Source organism: Gavialis gangeticus, unplaced genomic scaffold, assembly GCF_001723915.1.
Source record: "Gavialis gangeticus isolate Ggan-Ray unplaced genomic scaffold, GavGan_comp1, whole genome shotgun sequence".
In the NCBI taxonomy this organism is placed as follows: Eukaryota; Metazoa; Chordata; order Crocodylia; family Gavialidae; genus Gavialis; species Gavialis gangeticus.
The window spans coordinates 1,806,630-1,820,856 of record NW_017729016.1 but is presented as its reverse complement, the minus strand read 5'-3'; the positions used below and the strand labels follow the sequence as shown (position 1 = coordinate 1,820,856).

Sequence of the window (14,227 nt, the reverse complement as noted above, 5' to 3'; positions counted from 1 at the left end):
AAAACCACTTTGTCGTCTGGATTGATGTGGATTTTGCGCTCTTAACGTACTTAATGTCAACTTCCTCCTGCTAGACTTCAGATTATTTGAGGGTGTGGGGAGGCTGTTTTTGCTCTGGGCTAGAGTCCATTATTGATTGGCTCAATAATTTCAGGTCCCATCTCGCTTGGCCTCTCCATTTACCAGCAGACTAGAAATCGAGAAAGGCAGTTGCTTGTATTCTCTTTCTACGGGGTGGGTTTATAGTAAATCTTCCCTCCTTTGGGCAGTCCTCAAGATATTGGAGCATTAGAGGGAACCTTAAGGGACTGGCAATGGGTTTACTGCCTTTCATCTCAAATCCTGCATGGGTCTGTAATGACTGATATGACTACCAAGAGTCTGGACACTGAATTGCCATCTCACCCTTCGGGCTCAGGATTGAGGCAAGTTGGCTGGACTTGGCTGGACATGAAGAAGCTTGCTCAACTGCTGCTGTTCTTTCCTTATTTGTAGGGAGATAAGACTTTTACCCCTAGAGCTGCCAATCTGACACTTCCACAGTCCTTAAGTAGGCAAGAATTTTGTAATGGAAGAGAACCCAGTGCTCTTATTCTTTGATCCAACCATGTTCAACCTTCTGGATGAGCAGTGCAGGGAAGGTCAGTGGGCCAGATGCCATGGTTCAATCCTGGGGCTGGATCCAGCATAAGGTCAGCAGGGTCAGTCTGTGGGTGGAGTGTGGCACACCAGATCTAGGCAGGGAGCAAACCCCACACGCTGATGCAAGGGTGCATGTATTCCAGCTCATGGGGATCCCACAGGTCCAAAACAACGACAGCAGGGAGTGGTAGTGTTGTTAACTGCTGTAGATCTGGAACCTGCAGCAATTCATGCTGCCACTGTATTTCTGCTGCCAAATTTCTGGATTTATGGGGAGCCCTAGAGGCCCAGAAGACATGGCCCCATGGGCTGGATTCACCCTGCTGGCCAGAGGTTGAACACAACTGCTTTAATTCATTTATCTCCTCCCCCCATCAAAATAATGTATCCCATAGTTGTCTCCCCACCAGCACTCTTCCTGGTTCAAATTCAAGGAAAAGATGGTGGCATCAGAGACTTGGGGGCCCAAGTATTATGACATGGATTGCACCAACACCTTGTCAACCTGCTAAAACAGCTTCACCCTTCACCTCTTAGTTTCACCTGTGACCCCATTCAGCTCCTCTGTTCTGCTAGGGGGAAACAGTCTTCTTTGAGCAGAGCCCAAGTCTGGAAGATTTCAGCCAGTGAATTACATCCAAGGAGTCCTTGCAGGCAGGATTGTACAGCGCAGTCTGCAAGTGTAGCCACCCTGCTCCAGATGCTGTATGCAGAGGTGCAGTTTTAGCACTGTGCGCTGCTGAATCTAAGCCTGGCAAAGCATGTAGCAGAGGGGTCTCAGTCCAGGCCCCTTACCAGTGTCTGTTGTAATAAATGAATGTGAACCTGCACCCTAGGGATCCAGGTGTAACTATGTCCACTGTAAAGGCAAGCGGGAGACTGGGGATCTTGTAGGAGAAGGAAATACCAGAAAGGAAAGCACTACACCTAGTTAGTCATGGAGCTCCACCCAGTGGCTGATTTATGGGTAGGTGCTATTAGCTTGAAGGTTGATTGCTTCTCCCTGCCTGGTGGAAAAGCAAGGATTCCTCAGATCACCTCATGTGTCTCTTCAAGAATAATTTTGAGTAACATTTTAGGAGCCCAATCTCTCGGAAGAGGATCTGGATCTGGGGAACTGACTCAGTGCTTTCTCCCGCCTCCTTGTGTCTTTCTCTCTCCTGTTGATAACTGTGACCACCTCCCCACCCACTCATCGCTCCTCAACTCCTTTTAACTTGTCAGCTTCCTAATAAAGTCATAGTTTCATAGTTTCTAGGGTCGGAAGGGACCTGAGCAGATCATCTAGTCCGACCCCCTGCCATGGCAGGAAGAGCACTGGGGTCAAATGACCCCAGTAAGGTGGTCATCCAACCTCCTCTTAAAAACCCCCAGGGTGGGAGCCTGCACCACCTCACTTGGAAGCTGGTTCCAGACCCTAGCCGCCCTGACCGTGAAGTAGCGCCTCCTGATGTCCAACTTAAACCTTCCCTCCGCCAGCTTGTGACCATTGTTCCTGGTCACTCCTTGCGGCGCTCGGGGGAACAGGGACTCCCCCAGCGCCTGCTGATCCCCCCTAACCAGTTTATAACAGGCCACAAGATCCCCCCTCAGCCTTCTCTTTTGAAGGCTGAACAGGTTCAGGTCCCGCAACCTTTCCTCATAGGACCTACCCTGCTGTCCCTTGATCATACGAGTGGCCCTCCTCTGGACCCTCTCGATGCTGTCCACATCCCTCTTAAAGTGCGGCGCCCAGAACTGGACGCAGTACTCCAGCTGCGGCCTGACCAGTGCCGCATAGAGGGGGAGGATCACCTCCTTGGACCTGCTCGAGATGCATCTGTGGATGCACGACAAGGTGCAGTTGGCCTTCCTAGCCGCCTCCCCACATTGCCGACTCATGTTCATCTTGGAGTCAATAATGACTCCCAGATCCTTTTCCACCTCCGTGCTGACAAGAGGGGAGTTCCCCAGCCTGTATGTGTGGTGCCGATTGTTCCTCCCCAGGTGCATCACCTTACACTTGTCTATGTTAAACCCCATCCTGTTCTCCTCTGCCCATCCTTGTAACCTGTCTAGGTCCAACTGTAGCCTGTTGCTCCCCTCTATTGTGCCCACATCCCCCCACATCTTAGTGTCATCAGCAAACTTGAACAGGGTGCTTTCCTCCCCTTCCCTGGAATCGCTCCGCTGGCATGCCCTCCACATCAAATTCACGCTTCTCCTCACCATCTTCACATAAACATGTTTTCTCCATCTGCTCTGGTCCCTTTGCTGGCTCCCTTGATGTTGCCTTCTCCTGTAATCCTTTCCATGTGCCCTGCTGTGCTCTCCCCTACATTTGCGTGTCTTTTCTGAGCTGAGCTGTAAAGCTGTTACCCCTCATTTAAATCCCCCCAGAAGGTCTTTGGTATAACAATATCTGTAAGATGCATGCCGATGTCTGGTCTCCTTGTTTAAAAACACATAATTGTCTCCTGCATAGCTCTGCACCCACCTGGGTAATGTTGCATTATCATTCCTTTGCTGGCTTGGCACCCCCTGCTCTTGTGTGTCATGCACAACTTGTTGCATCATGCCTGAAATCACTGGGTAATTTCCCCGGGACAGACTGCGTGTTCTTATCTCTGTTGGGAAGCACTTCACATGCTAGGCCATTGCAAAAATAACCAGCCTGATTCCAATGGCAAACAAAGCAATCAGATCAGAGCCCAATATGTTTGCTCTGGCATTTGGTGGTGGCTGGATGTATATGCGTTGTGTGTGTGTTCCTTTGTTGCAGTGTGACGTACGAGGATCCACAGGCTGTCAAAGGACTGGCATCTGCTCTGGATGTTCGAAAACAGAACACAGGAGGGGTAGGTCACTGCCTTGCATTACTGCCCTCAGCAGCAGGCCTTCCAGGGCAATGTTTTACAGAGCTAAGAGCAACGATGCTGCTCTCTAGACATCTGGGTTTGAGGTAGACTTTTAATAGGCATTCTGCCAGTGACCCAGAGGGCAGCGCTGTCCCTTGCATTTCAAATTGATGCTGATGAGGCTGTTTGGAAGACTATCTAGGAAAAAGTACCTACCTGGTCATGATTTCCAAAAAGAAGGGCAAGTTAGCATGCCCAGCCTACAAAGCCAGAGGGGGCAAATGCTTCCGTCACGTGGCCGTCTGCCAGGATGCCCGGTGCTTTGACAGGAGTTGCCACAGAAACAAGCGCGTGGATCACGTTCTGGGAACGCACTCAATGAAAGGTAGTGCAGGCGGCCGTTCTGGCACGTTCGAGCCAGCCCCAGCAGGAATCAAGGCTGAGTTAGGAATGAGGGAAATTCCCAGGCATCTCCCCAAGCCACCTTTTTAAAGCCCTTTCCTCCTGCAATGCTTGGCATTCGCTGATGGCTGACGAAGTTCAGAGCCAGCTCAGAGACTAACCTTGCCCTAGAGCCACCGCTAGGGAGCATGGAAGAGCCAGTGTAACGTGCACATTTTCCCATCCCCCACAGTTCCCTTTTCCAAGCTCTCTCACATGCAGACGAATTGCAAAATATTCTTTGGCCACAGGCTGCCCCAGACAGCTTTCACTTGGAGTGGGTGAGAGTCTGTATCCACGTCAGGCCAGAGGTGCCCAGCTGCTTGCTGCTGCTTTGACTACAGCAGGGACTAGCATAGCATAGGGGGCTAGTGAGGAGATTGGGGTAAACTGGTCTATCCCGTCCTTGTTACTGGTTATCTTTGGACTTACCACCAGCAAGTGCTGATGCGTGCTGCATGTTAGCCCTGGGCCACTGTGGCTTTTCCACTGATGGCTCAGGGCTTATGTCCTCCTTCATTAGTACTTCATTTAATCCTGCTTCAGGCGCTGATGTGACCTGTCACACACACCAGTGTAGCTGTTACCTTGCCCGAAGTGTTGTCAGTTCAAAGAACCACATCCTAAACTAATCTGACTGGTCAAAGTGTATGAAAGCAGCCACTTGCTTGGATTATTGAACTTTGGACCTGGGATGTTGTTATAGCTCAGCCTTTCGATCTCTTTCCAAAGGTCCTGATGAGATGACTGCATCTGTAATATGTTCACTGCTGTCTTAGGAAGAGACTTAAACCCTGAGCAGCTAAGAGTTGCAATGTTCTGAAGTGAGGCTGATGGGTGTTTTTTCTTAGAAGAGATAATCCAGTGACTTTTTGGATGGTTTCAACCCCAACTGAAATAGTGGGAATGAAGTTAAAGGCAGTTTCTAGCTCTCTGTAAATTAATGTGCCATTTGGTTAGGGTTAGGGTTAGGGACAACTGAAGGAGATTTCACTTATAGCACACCCAGGAAGGGTCAGAGGCTATTACAGCTAGTTCTCCTTAGGCTTCTTATTCAGTAGTTATCTGAAGTTAAAATTCCTCTTAGCAGCCTCTTGAATAGTGGTCCATGGAGGAAGGCTGGTCATGTAGCATTGGCTGTCCTTGATTACAGCTACTAAATCATACTGAAAGGCAGCCAAAAATACATAATTTCTCTCCCGTGACTTTTCCCTGGTGGGAGTCGCAGTGGTGGTCACCAAGACGTTGGATGGACACAACTGGGACAGCAGGTGTCTGTCCATGCCGTCTGTTCATCAGAGAAGTTGAGGTGATTCCACTTTTCACATGCTCCCTGGCCCAAGTCTTGAAATGACGTACTTTGATGTAAGCCCTATTAAGTTACAAGGGTCTTAAGTGCGTCCCGTAAAGGCTTCTGAAACGCCTTATCCAGCTGGGATTCTTCACTTGTCATGGCTGTCATATCCTTCAGAGGTGAGGACTTAAGGTGAAGAGATTGGCATTGTGTCTGGAGACCAAGAAAAATGGGAGGAGGGATGAATTTGAGTATAACCTCCATAAATGAGGAGAAATTCCAGGATGGCTTGCATCTGACATCCCTGTAAGGTCTGGCTGACTTGTGAGTCACGGTCAAATTGTCAATACCCTTCCCTTCTAAGGAAAACACAAAACACCAGCCTCACTTCTTGTCGGTTGTCATCTTTTTAAAAATAGCAGCATGGCGGAAAGAGTAAGTTTGTGCAACCCACTGGATGGCACAGGAAGGGCTGGGACTTTTCTGTGCAGCCAGCCAGGGAGGAAGAGGAGGAGGAGGGCTGAGCGGGAGGTGGCTCTGTGAAGTGGCTGCCAGCAGCAGTGCCCCTCGGCGCTGCACACGGTTGTTTTACTGCTCTTGTGTCTGTTCCATCCTTACGGGTGTTGCTGTGGTTTCTCTCTTTATGGACTTTCTGTTCTCGACACAGAGGAGAGGTAAAGGTGGGAGCTCAGACATGGAGCCCATAGACAAGTGGCTAATTACACAAGGAATGGTGAGAATGTCACCAGTAAAATGAACCCTGTTGCCCACCCCAGTTCCTTACATAGAATAACCATCCTCTGTGTACCTCTCACCCAGCCTACTGATCAACCACAAATCAGACAGTACAAGGACTTTTCTTCCCACCTGCCTAATTTTCTAGGAGAAGGGGAAAGAGTAATTATGGGGGGCGAGGGGTGTGTCCTTCAATTATTTCTGTGCTGCCCAAAACCTGAGAGATGGGACTGGAGGGCCTGTTTGTTCCTTTTACTGTCTCGATTTATAGATGCAGTATCCACTTTTCAAGGATAAACACAAGTTCCATGTTACATAATCCAGGGGTGGGACATCTCCCACGGTCCTAGTAGCCCAGCCCTGCAGCACTGGACTCCATGGGGTGCTATAAACACAGGCTGCAGGATCAAACTTCATTAGACAAAACAGCAATAAAAAGGTGCTTCTCTGCATGCTCCTCTCTCCCTGCGTACTTGAAAACAAGGGTGGTGTTCACAAGCTCTGGCAAACATCCTTTTGGGGAGTTCTGGCTGAATTAGGAGGATGTAGTGCAGTGTCTCCACCTCCTGCAATTTTATGGCAAGTCATAGATTGTAAGGCTGGAAGTCCAGTGACACCAGTCTGTTCACTTAAATCACCAGCTTCTGAGGTTCAGTGAGAATCTGAGCATCCGAGTCTTTTCCCCGTACAGTCACAGAGAAAGCTTTAAAGTAATAACTTAAGTGCCACACAAAGGCTCCAAACCAGGGTGGAAGGGCATAAGGAGGACAGAGACTGACTTCGGACTGTTTTTTAAGCCAGTCTGACTCTTTTTTCAGGGAGAGGGGGGTTGCTTGTGATTTTCTCTTTTTTGCGTGTTTGAGGGGGCAGTACTGGTTATGTGGCCTGTTTTTTAAAAATCTGTATGCTGCCTGCCTCTATAAGGAGGGGCCAAAGTCTGAATCGCTCCAGACAGGGTCACTCTTGGTGGGTAAACTTTAGTTCCTTGATTTGGAAGCAGGCTGAGATTTCTGCCTTTCCAGCTTTGGGATTGGGGCTTCCCAAGCCTGCCCTGGCTCTGGTTAGTTTGTGGGAGTTGGGCATCCAGTCCCCACAGAAATCCAGTGGGTTTGGATGGTCTAACTGCAGCAAAGTGTAAAAGGGACATGTTGGGAGAAAGAGGTTGCAGACAAAAGAAGGTCCAGGGGAGTACAAGGCACATGGCATCCATGTGTATCCACGGAGTGAAATGCAAGCCTGGTTTTCTAAGCTGGGGTGTGTCTCCAAACTGTGGATGCTGTGACTGGCATAGCACCTGAGCTGCAGACATTTGCCAGCACCTGGATCCCTGCTGGCTGGCTGTGCGCCTGTGAGGGGCACACAGGTAAACCCTGTACCAGGCACTTGTCTTTAAATGGATCCCATGATTTGAACACTCCCAACTTAATCATTTCAAATTTTAAAGAGCTGCAGAACAGATGACACCTGCTTTCCTCAATGGGGCACTGGATGCAGCTCGCTGTGACCCCCTGCTGATCTGCAGGGTGGCTGCAGTGCTAGGCGCACCATCCTGTTTTGCTATCCCATCTTGCTAGATGCTCCTCCTTTATGAATAGCCCAGTGATGGAGGGAGTTCCCCTTGATTACTTTTCCACTGTTTAGAAGTGCAGGGAAGCATGAAGCCTGCACCCCTGCTGTTCCCACTGCTCAGGCCAGGGCTTTAGAAAGAAAACAAACTCCATATTTGCTTACTGGCTTGTGGTTATTCAGCCTGGAAAAAAGGATACTGCAGCATTCATGGAGGCATAAAGACTTCTTGGGGGTCTGGTGGTCCCACTATCAGCTAGGCACCAGTGTCTGCCTTCACAAGCTACTCACGCTCCTTTCTATAATGATATATATCATCTGAGATAAATGTCCCCAAAATAAACTGGACTAATCATTAACCCAGTTTCTCCAAGTGGCTGTAGTTCTTAACCATACTTATTAATACCATGTTCTAGTATTTACAGTATCAGTGGAATAACTAGCATCCTTGTCCTGAACTACTGTGTGTGCAGATCCTTTGGTAACTTTTTGTACTATTGGGCTATGGAAAAGAGGGACGAGGTTTCTGTCCAGGCAGTGTTATGGCTATTGATGGAGAACAGTTAGCTTTTAGAAGAGTGCCAGGGCATCACTCTGATCGCTGCTGCAAAATGAAACCTGGTGTTGCCATCTTTCCACCATAGGATGCGCTTCTCTGAGGTTAATTGCCTCCCCTTCTTCATCTGCCTTCATAGGGACCCTTGCTGGACAGTCTCTTTTAGAAATTTGGTGATGTTTTCTCCTAAGAAACTTGAGTTTCTTAGTCTAACCTTGAATAAACTCGGTCTAAGCTTGAAAATTTTCTTGGCAAAAAAAAATACATAGCCCTATCCAACAGTGTAACGCTAGCAAAAAATCCCTAGCACAGATGCTCTTAGTCTGAGCTCCATTGGTTAAAAACTTTCTTGGCCAATATGAGCTGTTGTCTGCACTGCTGGAGTTTGCAGTAGGGCAAGACCATCAAACCTCTTTAAGCATAGCCAAACCCTTCACGCAAAAGCTGGATGTAGGGCAAGCACCATTTCAGTGCCAGTAATTCCAGTTCCTCTCCTGGCTTTGGACAACAGCCAGCACGAAGACGTGCAATGGTTTAAACAATCTATATGCTGCTGCAAAATGAAACCTAGCAGCACACCAACTGGACGCTTGCGACACATGGTAAATGTACATATTGCATAAGACGTTCTGTCGACAAACAAATTGTTTGGGAAGATAAAAGATAAAACCAGACCAGAATCGACCAAAAGCTAAACCCAGTGTGCCCTGGGAGTGGCCCACCTGGCTGGGGTTAGTAGACGGATGTGGGGGGAAGGCAGGTCTGTTCTGCTCAGTGGTGAAGAGATTTTCAGAAAACAAAGTGATTCCTTTGGGGCTGGTACTGGGATGTTAGTAGCAAAGTGGGGGGCTACCTGGTCTGCCCAGACCAGAGGGGAGATGGGGAAATGGCCTGTGTGATGTAGGGCAGGTGAGGCATGTCCTCTTCCCAGAGGTTCCTTGGAGCCTGGTCTCGCCTTCTTGTGTCACAGGCAAGGCAAGAGCATTCAATTCTTGGTGCACACTAGCTTCAGACTTGCCAGGTGAGCTCTTGGCCAGGGTTTTCAAAGACCTTTTTCTGCCTTGTTAGTGACAGGACCCATCTCCTCACCCTTAGCGAAGCAAAACCATTCGTGTCCCTGCATTCTGAAGACCATATCACTTTCCTTGTCTGCCAACGACCTTCTAATGTAGTGAAGAGACTAGCTGCCTACATGAACAATGATTTCCGTTGCCTGGATTCAAGGGTAGGATGCAAACCCATTACATGTTGCATCTCACCAACAAGGGCTCTCACACAGCCGGCCACGCTTAGTGAGCAGAGCGCACATCAGCTATCACTTACGCTGCACATGAATTATTGTAATGAGTTGAAAATAATCCGTCATGGTAATGAGTTGAAAATAATCCGGCAGCTAATTAATTTGTTTGCATCTAAGATGCATATGCATATGGGAGGATATGGGTCACAGAGTCCAGACTCCCGCTGTCCAAGGCATCACAGCACTTAATTCCCTTCACAAACTCCACTAAGCTGCATCTCAAAAGTAGATAGGGTTTCCGCCTCCAGGACTTGGACTGGAAGGCTCTCCCAGAACCTCACAGCTCTACGGAGTCAAAACCACCTTTTCATTTCCAGACTAAGTTAATTCCTGTCCATTCTTGAGCAAGTCTTGTCTTTTATCTTCTTCAATAGCTCTTCCTCAGTCATATTTCCTGTCCTGTTCTGTCTGCAGATAGCAGCCAGGTCCCCTCTCAACCTTCACTTTGGAGACTACACAAGCCAACCTCTTCCTTTTGCAATCTTCAAAAGGAGACTGGACAGACACCTTGCTGGGGTCACTTGACCCCAGTTGTCTTTTCCTGCCTAGTGCAAGGGGACTGGACCAGATGATCTACAAGGTCCCTTCCAGCCCCTAACAATCTACAAATCTTCCAGCTGCATTACAGGTGGCAGGCTCTCCATTCTACTGGTTGTCCCAGTGACCCTTCTCTGCTCCTCTTCCAGTCTGAATTAGCCTTCCTTGAACCTGGGTGGCCAGAATTGCACGTTCTTCCAAACAAGGTCTCACCAGTGCCCTTCCTCTCCGGGAAGTACTGACTGTTCCATCCAGGGCCACGTTGGCCTTTTCCTAATGAGGGTAAGAAGCCTTGCTGAGATCACTGCAGCTTTAAGGTGACGATAAGAACGGAAGCAGCAATCTGACACAGAGCCCTAAGACATGCAATATCAGTCCACTTCTGCTATCATATTACATGGAACAAGAAATGCTTTTTGTTGCTAACAAAGGGAAGAAGTGAATAGCAGCCAGGCAAGTACTGGTGTCGGTTGCATTAAGTACCCAGAAAAGAATGGAATCAGCTAAGCTACCACAAGACTGTAGTCTAGCAACAATTAGTCTGAACCTTGTTAAACATTCTGAGAGCATTAATGAGTTCACCTAGAGACTTGAATTGTCATTTCATACCTGCTGCTTCTCCAGTGGGAACATATTCAATAGAAACCTAATGTGGCACTAATAACCTTAGAGAGGGTCTTTTTAAGGGTAGAATATTGGATTTTACCGTCATTAAGGAAATATTTTGGCAAAACTTTTTTGACAGCTCTTTACCGCTCATGAAAGCACAAACACAATCAGACTTCAAACAAGGGCTTAATTCCAAGTTTCCTTTGATTTTCTGCAGGTGGAAAAGTTTGCCCTTGTTCTCCTCCTGGGCTGTCTACGTGATTGCATTAGGCTTGGGAATACTCCACAAAATCAAAAAGAGCTCTGAATGATTAAGTCCTATAGAATTAATTTCAATTAAAGAATGAATAGAGTGTGAATGTTGTATGGGCTAATATCCATTTTACAGATATACAAACTTAAAAACAATCCTTTGCATTAACAATATGAAATAATTGGCTCATCAGCCGCAGTGACAATTCAGGGGGCTGCCTTGTTGAGAAAGGGAGCTTCACTGGACAATGCAGGCTTGCATACTTCAGAAACCTGGCCAGACGGCATCCTCTTCCAGAGCCATTTCCATGTAAGCCGCCACTGCTGCAGCTGGTATCTTAGTCACTCCCATAAATCCCAGTCTTATTTTAATATGGAAATCCACCTTTTTTTTTTTAAATGGTTTAGGGGCGTGAGGCCTTTATATAGCAGAAGATTCTTCCCATTCTTGAACTGTGACAGAGCCACACTTCTGAAAAGGGAAAAAACCCTCCCGCACACTTGCCAGCTGCCTGTGATTCGAAGCCAAATTTCAGCTTCAAATTCACTTAAAGCATCTTAATATACTAGAACTGTTTGAAAGCATCCAATGTAGTTTGGGCCTCCCCCCATCCCATGTTGTCCTTGATCTAGATCGGAGGGGGAGCAAAATGTGGCCTGGGGGCCAGATGCAGCCCGCCAGGCCATTCTGTTCGGCCCATGGGGCTCCTAAAAAATTTAGAAAATGAATATTTATCTGCCCCTGGCTGCCTATCATGTGGCCCTTGATGGCTTGCCAAAACTCAGTAAGTGGCCCTCTGCCTGAAATAACGGCCCGCCCGTGATCTAGATGATCCTAATTGATCCTAGTGCATCAGGAGGTAATGGAAGAACTGCTTGACTGATCTGTAAATTGGTATCAATAGTGAGATAGCTGCTTGGAAGGGTAAGTTTTGTGCAAGTGAGCAGCCAACACTACTGCCTTCCTCTTGCATCTGTCTGTATTCAGTAAAGGTGACTAGGAAAGCAAGAACTGGGCTCAAGCCCTTCTTTGCCCTTGTGGTATATAAAGAAGGCTGAGGAGGGGGGTTCACTTGAGTTTGTGGTGTGCCTTAGAAATATGGATCTGAATATATTCCCCTTTTTTTTGTTATTGGTGGGTTCCTTGGAAGTCTTGGTTGTGGACTGCACTTCATTAAAGGGAGCTGGCAGGTTGACCCCTCGGCAGGGAGGTTTTCCCTCGCAGTGGCGAATGAAATGTGAAAGCAAAACTAACTTTGGTGGGGCTGAGATGGAATAAAACTTGCTTCTCTTCTCAGCTAATCAGGTTTTCCTCCCACAGTGCAGTCCTTGCAAGCATGTTAGCTCTCCAGCCACCCTTGGAGTCTTCCAGCATAGACAGGTCCCAGATTTCTATTGGCTGTAAGAAAAAGGCAGCACATTAGTTATTTATTACTCCACGCACTTTTATAATTCCCAAAGCTTCCCCCTTTGTCATCTGTAAGGAAACATGGGAGCCTTCCGAGAGGCAAATGAACTCCTATCTCTGAAGGCTGCAGCAAGTAATGCATTGAAGAGGGTGAGAGAATAAAACTCGGGTTACGGTTTTTAAGTTGCTGCAGGCTGAATAATTTCCCGGCATTGTCTTGTGCCTGCTATCTGAAACCAGTCATCTTCAAAGCTTTTAAACTGGCAAGTCAGCTCTGTAGGATAGGACTTGTCCTTGGGAGATGGTACATGAAGAACCACTTTCAGTGTCTCTGCTCCTGTTAATGGCCCTCTTGGCTAGCTCACGGCAGCTTGGAAATGTTGCCTTCAAACAAGACATCATCAGTTCCATTTATCATCACAGATGTAACAAGGAGACTCGTCCCGAGCAGGAATGTGGCCTGTCCCAATGTGAGCTGCAGGTGCTTGTCTTCTGCTCGGGATCTTTGATGTCACTGCCAGTCACCAGGCAAATGCACCTGCCAAGCCTGCTGAGTGCACCATATCCCCCCGACTTTTAAGCCTCTGGCTGTCACCTCTATCCTGGAGTGGAAACTTGCCATTCTCCTACACTCTGCTGGGTCGCTCAGCACTACCTACGGTTTGCTGAGTAGGTCTGACATGGGGCAGTGATGCTGGCAGTCATTGACCCGAGGCTCCTCAAAGGGTCGTGGATGTAGAACAGTAATCTTTCAGAAGGAACATCTTGTATCCCTTGAGCTCTCCAGGAGCTTAACCATTTTTCCCTGGGGAACCCTACAAGGAACCGGACTTCCTGACCTTCTGAGATCCCTTCCAGCCTGCCTTTCCTATGAGCCTATAATTCTGGTAGAACTATCTCCAGAGATTTCTGCAAGCCCTCTTCTCTGTGTTAGCTTGCCACCCTGACAGGCAACACCCTGGACGGTTCCTGGGAATCTCATCTTATCTCCTCCCTAAGACAGTTTTGAAACTGCTTAGCATTCATCAGATTGGCAGCTTCCCGCCCTGGCACAACAGCTGTGCCACTTTGGCCTAGGACCTGGTAGTGCATCGCTATCCAAAGAGGAAAGCCATATCTCAATTGATTGCATTGCTTTCCTGTTTGCTACTACATGGCCTCCTCTGAAGTTAGATCAATATATTTGTACAGGAAGTTCTGAACCTGGGAAATGAATAATTTCCCTTCACTGACCCAGGTGAATTTGTGACATCTCGTTATTCCTATCATAGCCTGCCAGCTCCACCTCTATCCCAGTTACAAAACTAGGGAGGGTGGTATATCACGGTGGGTTTAAGTGGAAAGGAGCCACAAACCACACCAAGTCTTCTTTAGTGCACACGCTGTTTCAAACTACTTTTGGTTGCGGTGGAGAAAAATCCCATGAGTAGGGAACAATTCTGTCTACTCACCTTTAATTCTGAAGAATTTATCTGTCCTGTGGCCAGGCTGGGCACTTTTTGCTCGCTGGAGGGACTAGACAAATTGGCTTCAACTGTTACCTGTGAAAAGACTGCAGGTTTTGAGTCTGTTGGTGAACAGCAACACACAACAGCCCCTTAAAGCAAGGGTACGAAGCTGATACTTCCAAAGAGAATTCACGTCCAGTATTCTAGCTTTAAAAGCGTTACGTGATCAAGAGTAGACCCATCAGTCGTATTGACGGCTTTAATGAGTGGTCAAAAAGTTATCCGTTTTGTACTCGCATCCAGTTGCATCACCCCCACCCCGTAACCTTTGTTTTTGGTTTTGTTAGCCTGGCTGCGCATAATTTACCTTTTGAGTGTTGCTTTATTTGAGTGCATATCTGCTCATTCCAAGTCTATTATTATGTGTGTTTTGGGCACATTTTCCAAGTATAGAAGAAAGCACAATTGTTTTCCCAAGGAACTCCTGTATGGCCACTTAAATATATAATTCACACTTCTGTATGCCATTTTGCAATGTTAAGACTGGTTTAATGAATACTCCTAGTTGTAATTTTGCTATGTTTAGCCACTGGTTTAGTGTT

The 14,227-nt window shown here is 47.6% G+C and overlaps 1 protein-coding gene across 5 annotated transcripts in view; it reads left to right on the top strand.

Annotated features, from left to right (window-relative positions):
* TOM1L2 (target of myb1 like 2 membrane trafficking protein) overlaps nucleotides 1-14,227 on the top strand; it is an 88,314-nt gene that overhangs the window by 53,455 nt on the left and 20,632 nt on the right. For 3 of the 5 annotated variants that reach the window (XM_019512667.1, XM_019512670.1, XM_019512671.1), the window contains exon 12: nucleotides 3,404-3,479. In XM_019512667.1, the coding sequence (XP_019368212.1) occupies nucleotides 3,404-3,479 (76 nt within the window). Of the gene's footprint in view, nucleotides 1-3,403; nucleotides 3,480-5,881; nucleotides 5,948-14,227 lie in introns of all 5 variants that reach the window. The other 2 variants (XM_019512666.1, XM_019512668.1) reach the window with 1 other exon arrangement.